The sequence below is a fragment of the Vipera ursinii genome (genome assembly GCF_947247035.1).
Source record: "Vipera ursinii genome assembly, chromosome: Z".
NCBI lineage: Eukaryota > Metazoa > Chordata > Lepidosauria > Squamata > Viperidae > Vipera > Vipera ursinii.
The window spans coordinates 126,948,481-126,971,188 of record NC_139517.1 but is presented as its reverse complement, the minus strand read 5'-3'; the positions used below and the strand labels follow the sequence as shown (position 1 = coordinate 126,971,188).

General features: G+C 45.6%; 1 protein-coding gene across 1 annotated transcript in view; it reads right to left on the bottom strand.

The window, feature by feature from the left end:
• CCDC13 (coiled-coil domain containing 13) overlaps positions 1-22,708 on the bottom strand; it is a gene marked incomplete at its 5' end in the record, with an annotated part of 41,230 nt that overhangs the window by 3,542 nt on the left and 14,980 nt on the right. The window contains 7 exons of the mRNA XM_083377038.1: positions 6,575-6,689; positions 7,617-7,771; positions 11,644-11,772; positions 18,858-18,926; positions 19,258-19,391; positions 20,020-20,226; positions 22,089-22,265. Coding sequence (XP_083233164.1) covers positions 6,575-6,689; positions 7,617-7,771; positions 11,644-11,772; positions 18,858-18,926; positions 19,258-19,391; positions 20,020-20,226; positions 22,089-22,265 — 986 coding nt within the window. The remainder of the gene's footprint in view (positions 1-6,574; positions 6,690-7,616; positions 7,772-11,643; positions 11,773-18,857; positions 18,927-19,257; positions 19,392-20,019; positions 20,227-22,088; positions 22,266-22,708) is intronic.

The window sequence follows — 22,708 nt, the reverse complement described above, 5'->3', positions numbered from 1 at the left end:
TCCATTTACCTCATGATGTTCCTGCTGTATTGATTTACTTCACGATGTTCCTCCTGGATCGATTTACCTCATGATGTTCCTGCTGTGTTGATTTAGTTCATGATGTTCCTGTTTGGTCGATTTACCTCATGATGTTCCTGCTGTGTTGATTTTACCTCATGATGTTCCTCCTGGATTGATTTACCTCATGATGTTCCTGCTGTGTTGATTTTACCTCATGTTGTTCCTCCTGGATCGATTTACCTCATGATATTCCTGATGTGTTGTTTTTACCTCATGATGTTCCTCCTGGATTGATTTACCTCATGATGTTCCTGCTGTGTTGATTTAGTTCATGATGTTCCTGTTGGATCGATTTACCTCATGATGTTCCTGCTGTGTTGACTTTACCTCATGATGTTCCTCCTGGATCGATTTACCTCATGATGTTCCTGCTGTGTTGATTTAGTTCATGATGTTCCAGTTGAGTCGATTTACCTCATGATGTTCCTGCTGTGTTGATTTTACCTCATGATGTTCCTCCTGGATTGATTTACCTCATGATGTTCCTGCTGTGTTGATTTTAATCTCATGATGTTCCTGCTGGGTCCATTTACCTCATGATGTTCCTGCTGTATTGATTTACTTCACGATGTTCCTCCTGGATCGATTTACCTCATGATATTCCTGCTGTGTTGATTTAGTTCATGATGTTTCTGTTGGGTCGATTTACCTCATGATGTTCCTCCTGGATTGATTTACCTCATGATGTTCCTGCTGTGTTGATTTTACCTCATGATGTTCCTCCTGGATCCATTTACCTCATGATGTTCCTGCTGTGTTGATTTAGTTCATGATGTTCCTGTTGGGTCGATTTACCTCATGATGTTCCTGCTGTGTTGATTTTACCTCATGATGTTCCTCCTGGATTGATTTACCTCATGATGTTCCTGCTGTGTTGATTTTAATCTCATGATGTTCCTGCTGGGTCCATTTACCTCATGATGTTCCTGCTGTATTGATTTACTTCACGATGTTCCTCCTGGATCGATTTACCTCATGATATTCCTGCTGTGTTGATTTAGTTCATGATGTTTCTGTTGGGTCGATTTACCTCATGATGTTCCTCCTGGATTGATTTACCTCATGATGTTCCTGCTGTGTTGATTTTACCTCATGATGTTCCTCCTGGATCCATTTACCTCATGATGTTCCTGCTGTGTTGATTTAGTTCATGATGTTCCTGTTGGGTCGATTTACCTCATGATGTTCCTGCTGTGTTGATTTTACCTCATGATGTTCCTCCTGGATTGATTTACCTCATGATGTTCCTGCTGTGTTGATTTTAATCTCATGATGTTCCTGCTGGGTCCATTTACCTCATGATGTTCCTGCTGTATTGATTTACTTCACGATGTTCCTGTTGTGTTGATTTACCTCATGATGTTCCTGCTGTGTTGATTTAGTTCATGATGTTCCTGTTGGGACGATTTACCTCATGATGTTCCTGCTGTGTTGATTTAGTTCATGATGTTCCTGTTGGGACGATTTACCTCATAATGTTCCTGCTGTGTTGATTTTACCTCATGATGTTTCTCCTGGATCGATTTACTTCATGATGTTCCTGCTGTGTTGATTTTAATCTTATGATGTTCCTGCTGGGTCCATTTACCTCATGATGTTCCTGCTGTATTGATTTACTTCACGATGTTCCTGTTGGATCGATTTACTTCACAATGTTCCTGTTGGGTCGATTTACCTCATGATGTTCCTGCTGTGTTGATTTTACCTCATGATGTTCCTGCTGTGTTGATTTAGTTCATGATGTTCCTGTTGGATCAATTTACCTCATGATATTCCTGATGTGTTGTTTTTACCTCATGATGTTCCTCCTGGAATGATTTACCTCATGATGTTCCTGCTGTGTTGATTTAGTTCATGATGTTCCTGTTGGATCGATTTACTTCATGATATTCCTGATGTGTTGTTTTTACCTCATGATGTTCCTCCTGGATTGATTTACCTCATGATGTTCTTGCTGTGTTGATTTAGTTCATGATGTTCCTGTTGGGTCGATTTACCTCATGATGTTCCTGCTGTGTTGATTTTACCTCATGATGTTCCTCCTGGATTGATTTACCTCATGATGTTCCTGCTGTGTTGATTTTAATCTCATGATGTTCCTGCTGGGTCCATTTACCTCATGATGTTCCTGCTGTATTGATTTACTTCACGATGTTCCTGTTGTGTTGATTTACCTCATGATGTTCCTGCTGTATTGATTTAGTTCATGATGTTCCTGTTGGGACGATTTACCTCATGATGTTCCTGCTGTGTTGATTTAGTTCATGATGTTCCTGTTGGGTCGATTTACCTCATAATGTTCCTGCTGTGTTGATTTTACCTCATGATGTTTCTCCTGGATCGATTTACTTCATGATGTTCCTGCTGTGTTGATTTTAATCTTATGATGTTCCTGCTGGGTCCATTTACCTCATGATGTTCCTGCTGTATTGATTTACTTCACGATGTTCCTGTTGGATCGATTTACTTCACAATGTTCCTGTTGGGTCGATTTACCTCATGATGTTCCTGCTGTGTTGATTTTACCTCATGATGTTCCTGCTGTGTTGATTTAGTTCATGATGTTCCTGTTGGATCAATTTACCTCATGATATTCCTGATGTGTTGTTTTTACCTCATGATGTTCCTCCTGGAATGATTTACCTCATGATGTTCCTGCTGTGTTGATTTAGTTCATGATGTTCCTGTTGGATCGATTTACTTCATGATATTCCTGATGTGTTGTTTTTACCTCATGATGTTCCTCCTGGATCGATTTACCTCATGATGTTCTTGCTGTGTTGATTTAGTTCATGATGTTCCTGTTGGGTCGATTTACCTCATGATGTTCCTGCTGTGTTGATTTTACCTCATGATGTTCCTCCTGGATTGATTTACCTCATGATGTTCCTGCTGTGTTGATTTTAATCTCATGATGTTCCTGCTGGGTCCATTTACCTCATGATGTTCCTGCTGTATTGATTTACTTCACGATGTTCCTGTTGTGTTGATTTACCTCATGATGTTCCTGCTGTGTTCATTTAGTTCATGATGTTCCTGTTGGGTCGATTTACCTCATGATGTTCCTGCTGTGTTGATTTAGTTCATGATGTTCCTGTTGGGTCGATTTACCTCATAATGTTCCTGCTGTGTTGATTTTACCTCATGATGTTTCTCCTGGATCGATTTACTTCATGATGTTCCTGCTGTGTTGATTTTAATCTTATGATGTTCCTGCTGGGTCCATTTACCTCATGATGTTCCTGCTGTATTGATTTACTTCACGATGTTCCTGTTGGGTCGATTTACTTCACAATGTTCCTCTTGGGTCGATTTACCTCATGATGTTCCTGCTGTGTTGATTTTACCTCATGATGTTCCTGCTGTGTTGATTTAGTTCATGATGTTCCTGTTGGATCGATTTACCTCATGATATTCCTGATGTGTTGTTTTTACCTCATGATGTTCCTCCTGGATTGATTTACCTCATGATGTTCTTGCTGTGTTGATTTAGTTCATGATGTTCCTGTTGGATCGATTTACCTCATGATGTTCCTACTGTGTTGATTTTACCTCATGATGTTCCTCCTGGATCGATTTACCTCATGATGTTCCTGCTGTGTTGATTTAGTTCATGATGTTCCAGTTGAGTCGATTTACCTCATGATGTTCCTGCTGTGTTGATTTTAATCTCATGATGTTCCTGCTGGGTCCATTTACCTCATGATGTTCCTGCTGTATTGATTTACTTCACGATGTTCCTGTTGTGTCAATTTACCTCATGATGTTCCTGCTGTGTTGATTTAGTTCATGATGTTCCTGTTGGGTCGATTTACCTCATGATGTTCCTGCTGTGTTGATTTAGTTCATGATGTTCCTGTTGGGTCGATTTACCTCATAATGTTCCTGCTGTGTTGATTTTTCCTCATGATGTTCCTGCTGGGTCCATTCACCTCATGATGTTCCTGCTGTATTGATTTACTTCACGATGTTCCTGTTGGGTTGATTTACCTCATGATGTTCCTGCTGTGTTGATTTTACCTCAAGATGTTCCTGCTGGGTCGATTTTCCTCATGATGTTCCTGCTGTGTTGATTTATCTCATGATACTCCTGCTGTTTCAATTTACCTCATGATGCTCCTGTTTGCCTGACTTTCTATATATATTGTGTAAAACATATTTACTTGTATAAAACTTAGAAGTTCCTGACAGCCTCTGACTCCATTTGGACACCAGCTGCACAATCCCCTAACATTATGACAAACCTCACCAGGGCTACTTATGAGTTAGATTCAAAATTCTCACAATTGCCCCATGTCCTGCAGTCATCTGGTCATATTTTGGGTGCTGGGCAACTGGCCTTCATTTACAGACACTTGTAGTTTTGTGTGACCATGATTTATGACATTATTTTTGATGGAAACAAATATTTAATTCTGCTTTCTGGCAAAAAACAACCATTGGGCAACATGGTTCTGCTTAACAGTTGCTGTGTTTGCTTAATGACAGTGGCAAAAAATGTTGTGAAAATGTGAGCTGTCAAGTGGTAACTTAATGCTTAATGACCAATCAATTAATGATCATAATTGTGGACTTCCTGTTTGGCAGCCTCTGGGACAACTGGGAAAAGCCGGTGCTCATCTTTTCAGCTTGGTTTTTCTTCATCTAGCAACCCTTAAAGTGTTGGAAAGTTGCCCTGGAGGGGCAATGAAGGAGGAGAGATACTTCAGGAGCTCAGATCAGGGGGCACCCAATCGGAGTGAACTGTAGGACCCTCTGGAAAAATGAAGGAAAAGGCTGTTAAGATCTACCAGCCATAGTCGTCTCCAACAGGAAGAAAAAAGACTATAAATCAGCGGAATTTCAACTGTGTGCTGAAGCTGGGTGAGCAAGATTTTCTCTTTCCTTCTCCTTGAGGATTATAAATGTTGAGCCCCTGATGGGAAAGGGCTGGAAAGTAAAGACCCCCGAGAAGGTTTTAAAGCGGCGAGCAATTATAAAGGGGGGAAAAGACTCTGTTAAAAATATTGGACATTGAAAAATAAGCCAAGGAGGACATCTAGTGGCGAAAGAAGAACAAAATTTCTGATATACTGTTATTGACTGAAGTTAACTTGACAAAAGACACCTGCAAATGATAGGACTGCCTTGTTGTGAGATTGAGATTCAAAGCTACTTCTATTGAGTTTGGCTAAATTTAAACAGACATTTTGGCTTCAGATTGCAAGCTGTAAAATGACTTCATCGAATATTACGAGACTCATGAAGAATACTTCTGCACCCTCAGTAGGACAATCTAGTCCTACAACACAGGGATCTATTGAAGCAATGTTGCTACGTGAAAAGATAAGCACTGCTCAAAGTGAAACAGACTTCATTAAAATTTCTTCAAGATTTTGAAGGCAGATTGAGGAGAAATTCAGCTTGAGTTGGATGAGATATTTCACTTCAATTCAAGCTATGCAAGAAGAAATAAGCTGCCAAGAGAAGTACGTGTATGGTTTACAAAGAAGACAACAAGAGATGAAGTACTACGGAAAGTTAGAGATGAACCAATACAATATAAAAATAAAGAAATTGTGGTCTTAAAGCAGATACCCAAGAGAGTTAGAGATACATGAAGACAGTACCATTTTTTGACCACAAAACTGATTGTCAATGGTATAAATTTCAGATGGTTGATGCCAGAAGGTATCTTAATAAACTGGAACAATACAATGTATAGACTGGACTCAATTTGGAAAGCAGAAGATTTTGAAGTGAGGAATAGGTCAATTTCAGATGAAGGAGTGAAACTAAGTCAAGGGAAGAGTAAGGAGCAGAAACAAACAGAAGAGAGGACTCAAGGAGCAACTGCACAAACAGAAGAACAGAAAGAGGAAGAATGAATGAATACCTTCAGAAGAAGTAGTAATAAAAAAGATACTGAAATGCGCAGAGATGGACAGATTAACTATGAGGCTGAAAGACAAAGAAGAAACAGAATATTACCAAAGCTGGAATGTATTCAACAAATGGCTAGAAGAGAGAACCAAAGAGTAGGACTTGATTATGTATTAGCGTTTTATGAACCCAGATCACACACTGTTTGAAAAACTAACATATGTATGTAGAGGGGGAAAAAAAGCTTTTTTTTAAAAAAAAAAGATTGTAATTGTGGGCTTCGTTACGGTCATAAGCTGAGCATCACTTGTACAGGCAGTCCTCAACTTACAACCATTCAGTGACCATTCAAAGTTACAACGGCACTGAAAAAAGGGACATAATTGACCATTTTTCACACTTACAACCATTGCAGGATCCCCATGGTCTTGTGATCAAAATTCAGAGGCTTGGCAACTTACTCTTATTTATGAGAGTCAGTGTCCCAAGGTCACGTGATCCCCTTTTGTGACCTTCTGACAAGTAAAGTCAACAGACAAGCCAGATTCACTCAACAGCCATGTTACTAACTTAACAACTGCATCTTCTAAAATCTAATTTAGAGCTTTGATTTTAAAAAAATGGAAAAGAAAAATGTTAAATGTCTTACTGTGTGGACAGTTCCTCTAATTGAGACTCCAGAGGCACTTCGGAAAGTTGAACGGAAGGCAGATCTTTTTTATCCCCGGCATTCCAGCTCATTTTGGTGCTGCTGAATGGCGGAGCTGTTGAGACAAGACACATAGTTACACAGGGATACTGATCCCGAAGGCTGCCCACAAACCCAACAAATTCTAAACTTTTCTGGAAAAAAGAAATCACAATTTATGTTTTTGGCTGAGAAGCAGAAAGAGACTGTAAGACTCATGGATTTTGACTGCCAGAACTCCCCAGGCCATAAGTCATGATGGTGGCTAGACCTGATATTATGAGATTTTTTTTTTTGCAGTGGTCATTAAGCAAATACTGCCATTGTTAAGTGAATGCTGCAGTCATTAAGCAAATCCATTTTTTACTATGGGGTGTTTTTTGTTCTAGAAACCAAAGTAAATGCCATTTTTTGATGTTGAGGGGAAAATACATAATTAATTCTCAACTTATGACTGTAACTCAGCCTGGAATCATGTTCATCGATCGTGGTGGTGTTAAGCAGGTCATCATACTGCGCCTGATTTTGTGACTTTTTTTGCAGTGGTCATTAAGTGAATCCAACAGTTGTTAAGTGAACCCATTATACCCAATGAGTGCTTTTGCCTGGCAACCAAAAGTAAATGCCGCATTTTTGGCAAAAACAGCCCAAAATTGCAATCATGGGACATCGCAAATGGCTGTCAATGTGGGCTGGTTGCCAAGCCCCCCAAATTGGTCACATGACACATGGGGAAGAGGTGGGGCCATTGGAACTTTAAAATTGATTTGTAAGTAGTTCTGGGGAAGTCTGTCGTAACTTCAAACCATGTGTTCATTCAAAAGGGGGGTTTGTGCAGTTATGATGACCATCTTGCCTTTATTTTGGGACTCTCTTCCACAGCCACCTCTAGTTGGCCATTAGGGAAGAAAATTCTCCTGTTCTCTGTGGAAATTCCACAGGTCAAGTTTTGCACAAGGCTTCTGCGAAGCGTTGGTTGTCTAGATGCTTTGAATGATTTTACCTGTCTTGGTTTTGGGGTGAGCCCTGGGGGCCACGACTGTCTTCCCAGATTCCATCTTCAGCTTTGCAAACTGCTGCTCAAGAGCGACGTACTTATGTTGTTGTTCCTGAAATTTCTTTTCCGCTTCCCAAACTTTTGTGATGCTCTCGTCCACCCTAGAGACATAAATGTTGCACATGTGCATTGTCAGAAAGGTCAAAAACCCAAAAGACTTCCGTTTTTGCGTTTCAGCAAGATGGACTTTGAAAGGCAAGGCTTTGCCTTCCATGCCTGATTTTGCCCTGCCGGGGCCCCTAAAAAGGGCCTAAAATTGCCCCAAAGAGGCGATGAAGAAGGAGGGGTGTCTTGTCGATCACGGTGAGATGCCGTTTTTTCTGTTCGATCTGAGAAAAGCCCTCCAAACTGGCAGGGGAAAGACTGGCTACATTCCTATGGCCAGCCATTAGCTGCTGACAACCAAAGAAGAAAAGCACCAGTTAACACATTGTAAACAGCATGATTTTGGAACTGGATGAGAATATTGATCCTTTCTTTACTATCTTACAACTGAATTTCCTGAGAAAGGCTCCCTAGAACCTAAAAGCCTCCAAATGTGAATGGAAGTGGCGTTTTAATTTCTAGGGGGGACAAAAAAACACAATATTGAAGTGGAAATAACATAAAGCTACAGTTCTGAAATCTGAGAACTGATATAATTGTTAAGATTTTCTCTTTTGAAAAAAAATTGAGGTGAAATATAAGAAATCTGTCTTAAGAGTGGAAAATAGATTTTGAACGACATCTAGTGGTGGATTCGAGTACACTACTATAACTAACTTTCTGGCTGCTTGGTGACTCCTCACTTAAGGGAAAACAGCTGGCAATAAAGAAAAACATTTTGGCATATTTATCACCCTGACCTTTTTGGACTATAAACTCCTACTGAGCTTGGACTTTTAATCTCAAGAGCCAGTGGGAGAGAAAGAAAAAATTGACCTTTGATTATGTTTGGCTGGGAGAGACTTTTGAGCTGTTTTCAGGGAGGCTGAACATTTTGAACACTTTGAACATTGTGGATTATAACCTTGTCTGACAATTTTTGGATGCCTGAGACAAAGGATCACTATAAAATATTTCTTTTTCAGACTGGACCTATATTCTGGAATCTATTGGATTATAAAGGCCACAAATAAAGTCCAGAAAGTTAGAGGAAACTTTGTTCTATTCTTACTGAGTCTGGTGATATTAGAGGATCTCCAGGAATGATGCCTCAAGAAAAAACAAACACGTTTTAGAAGGAAATATACTCTACGCTACAACTAATTCACCAAACAATTGTTGCATACAAAGAGGACATAAAAAGAAACCATAATGAGACTAAAAATAATTTAGATAATATAATTTAGATAATATATATTGCATCCAATTTGGTCACCCCGATGTAAAAAAAGATGTTGAGATGCTAGAAAGACTGCAGAGAAGAGCAACAAAGATGATTGGGTGACTGGAGGTTAAAACATATCATGAATGGTTGCTGGAATTGGGAATAGATTCAGAAGAGATTAAGAAGAGGTGGCAAAATTACACAGAAGAACTATACAAGAATGAGCTTAATGTCCCTGATAATCACAATGAGGTGGTCACTGACCTCAAGCCAGACATTCTAGAATGTGAAGTGAAGTGGGCCTTAGAAAAGCTGAGCAACAACAAAGCTAGTGGAGGTGACAGTATTCCAGCTGAGCTATTCAAAATCTTAAAAGACGATGCAGTAAAAGTGCAAACTCAATTTGCCAGCAAATTTGGAAAACTCAACAGTGGCCACAGGATTGGAAAAGATCAGTTTACATTCCAATTCCAAAGAAAGGCAGTGCGAAAGAATGTTCAAACTACCGCACCATTGCACTCATTTCTCATGCTAGTAAAGTTATGCTTAAAATCCTACAAGCTAGACTCCAGCAGTATGTGGATCGAGAACTACCAGAAGTACAGGTAGGATTCCAAAGAAACAGAGGAACTAGAGATCAAATTGCCAACATACGCTGGATCATGGAGAAAGCTAGGGAGTTCCAGAAAAACATCTACTTCTGCTTCATTGACTATGCTAAAGCCTTTGATTGTGTGGATCATAACAAACTGTGGCAAGTTCTTAAACAGATGGGAGTACCAGACCATCTTATTTATCCCTTGAGAAACCTATATGTGGGCCAAGAAGCAACAGTGAGAACTGGACACGGAACCACTGATTGGTTTAAAATTGGGAAAGGAGTCCGGCAAGGCTGTATACTGTCACCCGGCCTATTTAACTTATATGCAGAGCACATCATGAGAAAGGCAGGGTTAGAGGAATCAAAAGTTGGAATTAAGATTGCCAGAAGAAATATCAACAACCTAAGATATGCAGATGATACCACTCTAATGGCAGAAAGTGAAGAAGAACTAAAGAGCCTCTTGTTGCGGGTGAAGGAGGAGAGTGCAAAACTTGGGTTGAAACTTAACATTAAGAAAACCAAGATCATGGCATTCAGCCCTCTCAATTCCTGGCAAATAGATGGGGAAGAAATGGAGGTAGTGACAGATTTTATTTTCCTGGGCTCCAAGATCACTGTAGATGGGGCTGCAGCCAAGAAATTAAAAGACGCTTGCTCCTGGGGAGGAAAGCCATGGCAAATCTAGACAGCACACTAAAAAGCAGAGACATCACCCTGTCAACAAAAGTGCGTATAGTCAAGGCTATGGTCTTCCCAGTTGCAATGTATGGCGGTGAAAGTTGGACCATAAGAAAGGCCGAGTGCCAAAGAATTGAGGCCTTTGAACTATGGTGCTGGAGAAGACTCCTGCGACTCCCTTGGACTGCAAGGCGATCAAACCGGTCAGTCCTAGAGGAGATCAACCCTGACTGGTCTTTGGAAGGCCAGATCCTGAAATTGAAACTGAAATACTTTGGCCACCTAATGAGAAGGAAGGACTCCCTGGAGAAGAGCCTAATGCTGGGAAAGATTGAGGGCAAGAGAAGAAGGGGACGACAGAGAATGAGGTGGCTGGATGGAGTCACTACATGGACTCCAGAAGATGGTAGAGGACAGGAAGGCCTGGAGGAAGATTGTCCATGGGGTCGCGATGGGTCGGACACGACTTCGCAGCTAACAACAACAACAATTATGTAATGAGGGGAAAATGGAAAAATATGGGGAGGAAAGGAGGATTAGGGAAAAATACTGGAAAGTGCAGTATGGAATAGATTTATACTGAAGAAGTTAAGGTTAAATATGTGAACCCAGACATGTTGTTTACTAAGCTCTAAAGATTGTAATTTGTAAAAATTAATAAAACTTTAAAAAGAAAGAAAGGAAGGAAGGAAGGAAGGAAGGAAGGAAGGAAGGAAGGAAGGAAGGAAGGAAGGAAGGAAGGAAGGGTCAAACACCGTTGTAACCCCATAAACAGCGACAACTCAAGAGCTGAGAAAGTACTGTCAAATGTTTCCCCAGCCAGGCAGGATCCAGCTTTGGGTGTAGATGGATGGGAGACCACTAGGAAATCCAAGAGGTGGATTGACTGGGACATTTTTTTTATATCATGGCATCTCAAGACGGATGCAATATTCCAAGTGTGGATCTTACCAATGCGTTGTAAAGTGGTATTAACACTTCACGTGATCTGAATTCTATCACAGTTAAAGCAGCCTAGGACTGTGTTGGCCTTTTTGATAGCTGCAGCGCATGGCTAGCTCATCTTTAAGTGATCTCTCCTTGACTAGTTTCCATCCGTTGCTTCTTGTCCTGCCTTCAGGCACTTTGGAGAATAGCTTGACTCCCTCTTCTTTGTGGCAGCCCCTGAGATATTGGAAGACTGCTATCATGTCACCCATAGGCCTTTTTTTCATTAAACTAAACACACCCAATTCCAGCAACCATCCTTTTAGCCTCCTGATCACTTTTGTTGCTCTTCTGCGCATTCTTTCCAGAGTCTTTGTGGAGTCTCAACATCTGAGTGACTTGGGACAAGGGACTCTGAGTTTCAAAAAAAAATTGTGCTCAGCGACCCACAATACCTTTTCTGTAGGATGCTGACCAGCTCTATCAAACGGTCTCGTTCCACTTCTGCTGCTTGACACAGAGTCTTGTATTCGGTGATCTGAGCCTGCAGAGTCCTGAAATCGACATTGTTCAGCTCTGGTGCACTAAAACAGAGAGAAGATCAGTTTGGCTTGGCTGAATGAAAATAAAATGGATTTTTGTAAACAAGGCCGAAAGCCCAATTTATGGCACCCATGATCCATCCTGCAAAGCCCAGGCAGGTACTTATGAGATGTCCCAAACCACCTTTCCATGTCACTTTCCCAATTGATATTAAGAGGAAGGATATTTACAGGTAGTCCTCAATTTACAGCCATTTGTTTAGTGACCATTTGGAGTTACAGTGACATTGAAACAAGGGACTTATGACTGCTTTTCACTTATGACTGTTGCAGCATCCCCATGGTGATGTGATCAAAATTCAGATGCTTGGCAACTGACTCGTATTTATGATGGTTGCAGTGTCCTGGGGTCATATGATCCCTTTTTATGACCTTCTGACAAGCAAAGTCAATGGGGAAGACAGATTCACTTAACGACTTTGTGGCTAACTTACAACTGCAGGGATTCACTTAACAATTATGGCAAGAAAGGTTACAAAATGAGGCAAAACTCACTTAACTGTCTTGCTCAGTTGGGTTCAGTTGTGGTAGTAAGTCAAGGACTACACACACAGAAACACACACGTCAAGCTATTTTAACGCTAGATCCGTAGTTAACAAAGCTCCCCTCATCCGTGACCTGATCGAGGAGGAATGTGCGGATCTAGCGTGCATCACGGAAACTTGGTTGGGTTCGGAGGGAGGGGTGCCTCTCACCGAGTTATGCCCGCCAGGTTTCCGGGTGCTGCACCAGCCACGGGCTCAGGGCAGGGGTGGTGGGGTGGCAGTGGTTATTCGGGAGACTTTGTGTCCTCGGGAGGCCACCATTGTCCAGATGGCCGGGAGTGAATCCCTCCTCTTGAGATGTGGTCCTCGGGTTCAGCTGGGCTTGTTGCTCACATACCTGGCGCCCAGCTGTGTGGCAACAGCCCTGCCTGAGCTGCTCGACACCCTCTCAGGGTTGGCGGTGGAGTTCCCCAGGCTTATAGTCCTGGGTGACTTCAACCTGCCATCACTGGGGGGGTCGTCGGAGTTAGCTCGGGAGTTCATGGCTTCCATGACAGCCATGGGCCTGACCCAGGTTATTGAGGGCCCTACTCACGAGGGGGATCATACTCTCGACCTGGTGTTCCTGTCTGGACAATGGTTGGATGATCTGGGAGGGGGTTCTCCGTCCATCACCCCTCTGTCATGGTCAGATCATTACCTCCTGAGGCTGGTTTTCCGTCATGCCATCCCCCGCCGCTGGGCGGCGGAACCGACCAGGTGGTTCCGCCCCAGGCGCCTAATGGACCCGGACCGGTTCCAGAGGGCGCTTGGGCCGATACCTATCACCCTTACCCACAGCCCAGTCGATGCTCTGGTGGAGGCCTGGGAAACGGCTGCCACCAGGGCACTCGACTGTGTTGTACCCATGCGACCTCTGACTCGGCGCAGATCCCGTTGGGCTCCATGGTTCTCTGTGGAGCTCCGGGAGATGAAGCGTGGGAGACGAGGTCTAGAGAGCGGTTGGAGATCCAGCCGATCCGAACCCGACCGATTGCAGTTAAGAACCTTCATAAGGTCTTATCTTGCGGCGATAAGGACGGCGAAGTCTAACTACTTTGCCGCCCTTATCGCGTCCGCAGATAATCGCCCGGCCGCCCTGTTTAGGGTGACTCGCTCCCTCCTTAACCAGGAGGTGAGGGAGGATCCCTTGCAGGGACGAGCCGAGGAGTTTAGTCATCATCTGACGGACAAAATCGCTTGGATCCGGACCGGCTTGGACTCTGACTGGGCAGAGTCTGATGTGGAGGAATCAGGCGGTCTTGAGCACGTTATCTGGACTGAGTTCGACCCTGTTTCCCCTGATGATGTGGACAGGATCATGGGGAGACTGAGCTCCACCACCTGTTTGTTGGATCCGTGCCCCTCCTGGCTAGCTTATGCGGCTCGGGAGGGAACACGAGGCTGGTTCCATGCAGTAATAACTGCTTCTTTGAAGGAGGGTGTCTTCCCTGCCGCCTTGAAGGAGGCGGTGGTGAGACCCCTCCTCAAGAAGCCTGCTTTGGACCCGGCTGTTTTAAACAACTATCGTCCAGTCTCCAACCTTCGCTTCCTGGCGAAGGTTGTTGAGAGTGTGGTGGCGCATCAGCTCCCTCTGTTCCTGGAGGAAACTGATTATCTGGACCCGTACCAATCGGGCTTCAGGCCTGGACACAGCACGGAGACGGCATTGGTCGTGCTGGTGAATGATCTCTGGAGGGCTAGGGACAGGGGTTGCTCCTCTGTCCTGGTCCTATTAGATCTCTCAGCGGCTTTCGATACCATCGACCATGGTATCCTGCTGCGGCGTCTCAGGGGGCTGGGAGTGGGAGGCACCGTTTTACGGTGGTTCTCCTCCTACCTCCAGGGCCGCTCGCAGTCGGTGTTGACGGGAGGGCAGAGATCCGCCCCGAGGTCTCTCATTTGTGGAGTCCCTCAGGGGTCGGTTCTCTCGCCCCTCCTGTTCAACATCTACATGAAGCCGCTGGGCGAGATCATTCGTGGTTTTGGGGTGGGGTATCACCAGTACGCTGATGATACCCAACTTTTTCTTTCCACCCCGAACCAACCCAGTGATGCCCTCTCCGTGATGTCCCGGTGCCTGGAGGCGGTTCAGGTCTGGATGGGGAGAAACAGGCTTCGTCTCAATCCCGCCAAGACTGAGTGGCTGTGCATATCGGCGTCTCGGGTTAACCAAGTTATTCCACCTCTAACGATGGGGGGTGAGGTGTTACCCCCCGTTGATAGGGCTCGCAACTTGGGCGTCCTCCTGGATTCACGGCTCAATTTTGAAGATCATATAGGAGCCGTGACCAGGGGGGCTTTTGCACAGGTTCGCCTGGTGCGCCAGTTGCGTCCCTATCTGGACCGAGACGCCCTACGCACAGTCACTCATGCGCTTGTGACCTCCCGTTTGGACTACTGCAACGCTCTCTACATGGGGCTGCCCTTGAAGACCACTCGGAGGCTTCAACTGGTGCAGAATGCGGCCGCGCGAGTTGTAATGGGGGTTTCCCGATACTCCCATGTAACACCTCTACTCCGCGAGCTGCATTGGCTTCCGGTTGCCCTCCGGGTGAAATTCAAGGTGCTGGTTATCACCTATAAAGCCCTACATGGCCTGGGTCCGGGTTATTTGAGGGAACACCTGCTGCCGGCATCAAACGCCCTTCGCCCAGTGCGCTCCCACAGGGAGGGTCTGCTCAGGGTTCCGCCGGTGAGAGATTGCCGGCGGGTGACACCCAGGGATAGGGCCTTCTCGGTGGGAGCGCCTGCCCTCTGGAACCAGCTGCCGGTAGAGCTGAGGACTGCTCCCGACCTCCGATCATTCCGCCGGGGCCTGAAGACCTGGCTCTTTGAGCTCTCGGGCCCAGGCTGAGGAGAAAATTTTAACTGGGGTTTTAATCTACAGGGTGAATTTAATGCTTTTTTAATTGGTTTTAACTTTTGTATGTTTCGATTTTAATTCCCTGTAAACCGCCCTGAGTCCTCAGGGAAAGGGCGGTATACAAATGCAAATATTAAATTAAATTAAATTAAATTACAATTGCCATTGAGCCCAGCAACACATACACTCATAAACACACACATATTTTTGTGCATTAGAATAACACACACTTTTATTTATTTATTTATTTATTTGTTTGTTTTTATAAACCGCCCTTCTCCCGAGGGACTCGGGGCGGTGTACAGAGTAAGGTAGGCAAACATAATGAACAGTACTGAAAAAACAATAAACAAAACAAAACAAACTGGGACCCCAATTAGAGCTATCAGGCCAGGCCGGACTGCTGGAATAGGTGAGTCTTCAAGTCGCGCCGGAAGGTGCGGAGGTCGGGGGCCATCCGGATTTCAGTTGGTAAGCAGTTCCAGAGGGCTGGCGCACCCACTGAGAATGCCCTCCCCCTGGGGGCCACCAGCCGACATTCCTTGAGCGGTGGCACCCTGAGGAGGCCCTCTCTGTGGGAGCGCACAGGGCGGTGGGGTGTTGACATTGGCAGAAGGTGCTCCCGTAGGTAGTCCGGACCCATGCCATGTAGGGCTTTGTATGTCATTGTTAGCACCTTGAACTTCACCCAGAAGGCAACTGGAAGCCAGTGCAGCGCACGGAGGAGAGGTGTGATATGGGAGTATCGGGAGGCTCCCAAAAGTGTCCGTGCCGCTGCACTTTGCACCAGTTGAAGCTTCCGAGTGGATCTCAAGGGCAGCCCCATGTAGAGAGCGTTACAGTAGTCTAGGCGAGAGGTCACAAGGGCATGGGTGACTGTACGTAAGGCATCCAGGTCCAGATAAGGCCGTAGTTGGCGCACCAGTCGAACCCGGGAGAAGGCCCCCTTGGTCACAGCTCCTATGTGATCTTCCAGGGAGAGCTGTGAGTCTAGGAGGACACCCAGGTTGCGGGCCCTATCAACAGGGGGTAGTAACTCATCCCCGATGTTAAGGGATGGGATGCTCTGAGTAACCTGGCTTGCCGGTACGTACAGCCATTCAGTCTTGTCCGGGTTCAGTTGAAGCCTGTTCCTCCCCATCCATTCCCGGACCGCTTTCAGGCAGCGGGACATCACGTCGAGGGCATCACTGATGTTGTTTGGAGTTGAGATGAAAAGCTGGGTGTCATCAGCATACTGATGGTACCCTACTCCAAAGCTATGAATGATCTCACCCAGCGGTTTCATGTAGATGTTGAACAGGAGAGGCGAGAGGACCGACCCCTGAGGGACTCCGCAAACGAGTGGCCTCGGAGTCGACCTCTGTCCCCCTGCCAGCACCGACTGCGAGCGACCCTGGAGAAAGGAGGAGAACCAACGCAGAACCGTGCCTCCCACTCCCAGTCCCCTGAGGCGCCGCAGCAAGATACCATGGTCGATGGTATCAAAAGCCGCCGAAAGGTCTAATAAGACTAGGACAGAGGAATGGCCCCTGTCCCGGGCTCTCCAGAGATCATTCATCAGAGCGACCAATGCCGTCTCCGTGCTGTAGCCCGGCCTGAAGCCCGATTGGCACGGGTCTAGATAAACCGCTTCATCCAGAACCTGAGGAAGTTGGTGCGCCACCACGCTCTCAACAACCTTCGCAAGGAAGCGAAGATTGGAGACTGGACGAAAGTTATTCAATGAGGATGGGTCCAAGGTGGGCTTCTTGAGGAGAGGTCTCACCACCGCCTCCTTCAAGGCGGTGGGGAAGTGACCCTCACTCAGAGAAGCAGAGATGACCGCCAGGAACCAGCCTTGTGTCCCCTCTCGAGCCGCATAAGCCAGCCAGGAAGGGCACGGGTCCAGTAAGCATGTGGAGGAGCTCAACCTCCTCATAATCCTGTCCACTTCCTTAGGAGTCACAGGATCAAATTCCTTCCAGATGACGTCGACAAGACTGTCCATGTCTTGTTCTTCCAACTCAGCCCAGTTGGAGTCCAGGCCGGTTCGAATCCAAGCAATTTTATCTAGCAGATATTGACCGAATTCCTCGGCTCGGCCCTGCAAGGGTTCCTCCCTCACCTCTTGGTTCAGTAGGGAGCGAGTCACCCTGAACAAGGCAGCCGGGCGATTATCTGCGGACGCGATGAGGGTGGAAAAGTAGTTGGATTTTGCCACCCTTATCGCAGCGAGATAAGACCTGGTGAGGATTCTTAATTGCAATCGGTCGGATTCGGATCGACTGGATCTCCAACGGCTCTCTAGGCCCCGTCTCCGACGCTTCATCTCCCGGAGCTCCGCGGTGAACCATGGGGCTCGCTGGGATCTGCGCCGGGTCAGAGGCCGCATGGGTACAACTCGGTCCAGAGCCTCCGTGGCTGCCTTTTCCCAGGCTTCCACTAAGGCATCCGCCGAGCTGTGAGCAGGGAGTGCATGTGCGTTCCCAAGCGCTGCCTGGAACCTATCAGGGTCCATTAGGCGCCTAGGGCGGTACCATCTGGTTGGCACCGTGCACCCACGGCGGGGAGTGGCAAAGGGGAAGTCTAGCCGTAGAAGGTGATGATCGGTCCATGACAGGGGCGTAGCAGTCGTGGCACCCCCACCGATATCATCACGCCACCGTCCAGACAAGAACACCAAGTCTGGGTTGTGGCCTCCCTCATGAGTCGGTCCAGAAATTATTTGCGACAGGTCCATGGCCGCCATGGAAGCCATGAACTCCCGAGCCAGTTCGGACGATCCTCCCAGGGACGGTAGGTTAGTCGCCCAAGACCATGACATGTTTTAACATGTTCCAGAATTTCTTCAACTTCTCTGTCTGGGTGAAGACAGCCTTGGACTTTCCAGATTGTCCCCCCTCCAAGATTGAACCACATCTGACCCTGCTTAGCTTTTCAGGAAGGCCGAGGAAGCCAAGATCAAAAGCCAAATCAGATTTTTTTTATCGGTAGAGGCAGTCCTCGACTTATGAGCACAATGCCAGGTTTAACGCCCTCCTTTTTTTTTGCCACGGTTGTTAAGAGAATCACTGAAGTCTTTCCCCAATGACTTTGCTGATTGGAAGGTGTTGGTCTGGTGTTAAATCTTGCTGTTGCTTCTCTGGGGATTAATTGCGAGCGATAATATCTTTGTGCCTTTTTTGTTTCTCTCCTAGCTTTTTGATGGTCACTTTTGGATCCTTACCCTAACCCAGGGGTGTCAAACTCAATTTCATTGAGGGCCGCATCAGCATTGTGGTTGCCCTCAGGGGGCCGGGTGGGTGTGGCCTGGGTGGGTGTGGCCTACTGTGGGGGCGTGGCTAAAGTGTGTATGGCCTACTGGGTGGCCAGCTCTACATCATTTGCATCAAGGGTGCCTATGGGGGCCTGGGCAGGAGTGGGACAGATCTGAGGGTCTCTGGCAGGAGGGTCTCTGGGCCAGGGCCAAGGCAGTGGGGGCCGTTCCCTCACTGTTTCCAGGATGGCTTCGCGGGCCACATGAAACTACTTCGTGGGCCGCATCTGGCCCCGGGCCTTGTGTTTGACATGTCTGCCCTAACCCTTCAAAAAATGTATTGCAACAAATAAATAAATTAAGGCCTCCCACAGACTTCCCTGGAAGAGAAGGAAGAAATTTGGGCATTGCCATCGAACAAGCAAATTTTGCACCAACCTGCCAGGAGACGTTGGAAATAACGTTGCTGCAGAATCCACCAGGGTGTGTCCCATCTTCGACACTGCCCTGGAACACACAAAACATCTGTCACATTTTTTCACCTCTGCCTCTAAACCACACATCTAACAGCCTCTGGACGGGCTCCTGCTAACCAGGGTGGGGTCAGAAGCACCGTCTGGGGGAATTCTAGTTTGCAAAGGATGCAGCCGTTCGAAGCATCCTATGATCCTAGAATGAAAGGGTGACGGGGCCATTTTAGAGATTATCTAGTCCAACCTGAGCCGGCAGTGGATGGAAACTAAGCTCAGGATAATGACTAATCAACAGAACTGGGAGAGACTCTTTTCGAAATAATAATAATAATTTAATTGGGGATTTAGAACACTGCTTTTCCTACCTTAAAGAGCTGTCAGTTCTGCTACAGTCTTCCTTCTTGCTTGCTAAATTCTGATTTTCCTCTTCTAAAGACTCTGTGGACAGCGTGGAACCCGAATCTAATCCACTTTCTTCTTGGTTGGGAAGGTGTTGCTGCTGCTGCAAAAAAATCAGCCAACCAGTTTTGAATGCCTGGGATTTCCGTTTATTGATTGATTTATTAGATGCTTATCCCGACTTTATTATGTGACAATTTAACTCAAGTATATATGATACCCCTTCCATCTATTTTCCCCACAACCACCACCCTGTGAGGTGGGCTGGGCTGAGAGAGTGTGATTGGCTCAAAGTCACCCAGCTGATTTTTATGCCTAAGGTGAAACGATAACTCACAATCTCCAGGTAATTAGGCCAAAGTCACCCAGCTGACTTGCATACCTAAGGCGGGACTAGCACTCACTCTGTCCTGGTGATTGGACCAAAGACAACTTGCTATCTTTCATGCCTAAGTGGGACTAGAATTCATGGTTTCCTGATGATTGGTCCAAAACCACTCAGCCGGCTTTCATGCCTAAGGCAGGATTAGAACTCACCATCTCCTGGTTTCTAGACCAGCATCTTAACCACTAGACCAAACTGGCTCTCAAATTGTGTCTTCCCTTGACATCAAGTTCAATGTTTGTTGAATTCAGGGAGACATTTTCTCAAGCTGTTTTCTGATTGTTGTCCTTCCTGGCCATTCCCCATGCCTCTATCCTCGCTTCTCACCTCTGAGATGGCTTACCTGCAACCTCAGCTGCCTGATCATCTCTTCGAGCTCCTTCACCTGAGCTTCTCGGTCAGCCACAATCTGCTTGAGCTGCTCAATGAGGCAGTTTTGCTTCTGGATCTCAGCATTCAGCTTCCTCCCCATAGCCTTCTCACCTTCCACGTTCCTGTCTTCTTGCTGGCTCAGATTTTTTAAGATGCCTTGCATTTCTTTCTGCTGGCACTGATGGAAAGTTAGGGAGAGAGAAACCTGTTTTTTCCTTCTGCATCTCATGAAAAGTTGGACAACATTTAACTGGGATGGTGGAAGGTCCCCTGCCTTGAAAGGGGGGTTGGACTAGAAGACCTCTGAGATCTCCCTTCCAACCCTATTTTTCTATGTTTTATGCTTTAAATGGACTTAAAACCATTTAACTGTGAATTAACAGCAATTCCAATGACAAGCATTTTTTTTTTAATCCCATTTATATCCTGCCCTTCTCCGAAGACTCAGGGCGGCTTACAATCTAAGAAGCACAAATCAATGTGCTTAGCAGTAGCCTTCATTCTATGTATATGCCTGCTTATTAGGGCTTTCGGCCCCCCCAAGCGGCATTTTACAAAGTCAGCTTATTTCCCCCAACAATCTGGGTCCTCATTTTACCTACCTTGGAAGGATGGAAGGCTGAGTCAACCTTGAGCCTGGTGGGACTCGAACCTGCGCTAATTGCAGGCAGCTGGTGTTACTTAAGGAGGCATTAGCCCACTGCTCCACCAAGGCTCTTGAAGCAATCCTCAACTTATGACTACAGTCGACTCCCACATTTCTGTTACCAAATGAGACATTTGTTAAGTGACTTTTGCCCCATTGTACAACTTTTCTTGCCACAGTTGTTAAATGAATCGTTGAAATGGTTAAGTTAACACAGTTGTTAAATGAATCTGGGCTTCCCCACAGACTTTGCTTGTCAGAAGTTCACAAAAGGGGATCACATGACCCCTGGGACACTGTCACCATCATAAATATGAGCCGCTTGCTAAGCGTCTGAATTCTGATCACGTGACCATGGGGATGCTGCAACGGTCATGCGAAAAATGGTTATGTCACTTTTTTCAATGCCGTAACACTGAACGGTCACTAAATGAGCTGTTGTAAGTTGAGGACTATCTTGCAATCAATGGAGTAGCTTGTCTCCTGGAGTTGTGGGTCCTCCATCACTGGAGGTTTTCAAAAACAGACTGGACAACCATTTAACCAGGATGGTAGAAGGTCTTCTGCCTTGAGGAGGGGGTTGGACTAGAAGACCTCTAAGGTCCCTTCCAGCCCTGGGAGTCTATGTTTTATGACATCCACGTTGTGACTGTTGGAGAAACGCCTGAATAAAAGACATACCTTCTAGATACGGATTACAGATAGTTTTTGACTTACAACAACTTACCAGTCCCATGATGGTCATAAGTTGTGATGGTGGTAAAGCAGGTCACAATTTACGACCTTTTTTGTAGCAGTGATTAAGTGAATGCTGCAATCATTAGACAAACCATTATATGACAAAAACAACGTGAAACAGTCCCCTGAATGCAGGACATGACGTGACATGGAAATTTGGGGGAATTATAAGTTGGGAACCACTGGACCAAGACATTGAAGATGTTGATATAACTGTGAATACCCAGTCCTCAACTTACAATATTTCATTTAGTGACCACTGAAAGTTACAACGGCACTGGAAAATGTGACATGACCATTTTTCATACTTACAACAGATGTGTCAACCCCATGGTCACGTGATCAAAATTCAGACCCTTGGCAACTGACTCATATTTATGATGGTTGCAGTGTTCAGCTTTTGAGACCTTCTGACAAGCAAAATGAATGGGGAAGCCAGATCCGCTTAACAACCGTGTTACTCACTTAACAACTTCAGGGATTCACTTTAACAACTGTGGAAAGGGAGGTTGTAAAATGGGGCAAAGATCATTTAACAAATTTCTCATTTAGCAACGTAAATTTTGGGCTCAATTGGGGTCGTAAGTCAAGGACTACCTGTACCAGCCAGACCCCAGTCTCTCAAGCATGGAATACCACCATCGGCTAGATCGTACCATGAGAGCATCCACGAGTTCGTTGTCGTGCTTCCCTTTCTCCATCAGGGTGGAAATTTGCTCCTTCAGAGTCTTCACCTCGTTGGACAAGACCTTGTTCCTAGCTTTGGACCCCTCCAGCTTCTTCTTTACATCCTCGTGGTCGTTCTGAAGGACTTGGTACTGATTCATGAGCTTCTGCCATCAAGACAGAGAAGAAAGAGATGCTGAGACTGAGCATCAAGGCACCCCAAAATTATTTTTCTGGTGGTCTCTACGGCCCCTTCTGAACTTAGATGAAGGATTGATTCCACCTTAAGACTCTCTGATTCTCAACTCTACACTTCTTTTTCTACCAAACCCGCCTTGGTAGGACGTCTGTCCTACCCAGTGGGGGAAAAAATTCACCTTGGAGGGGAAAAAATCCAAGAAGTTTATGCTCACAGGTCCTACGTCTGCCTAGTTCCCATTGGTTGCTAACAGCTTTTGGTTGAAAAAGATGGTTGAAGTGAGGAATCTCAAGGTTGCATCGTAGGAATGTAAACCCCAGAAAGTAATCACCTTCGTAGAATGTAGGGTTAGGGTTGGGGTTGAAGGTTAGGGTTAAGGATTAGGATTAAGATTAGGGTTAAAGGTTAGGG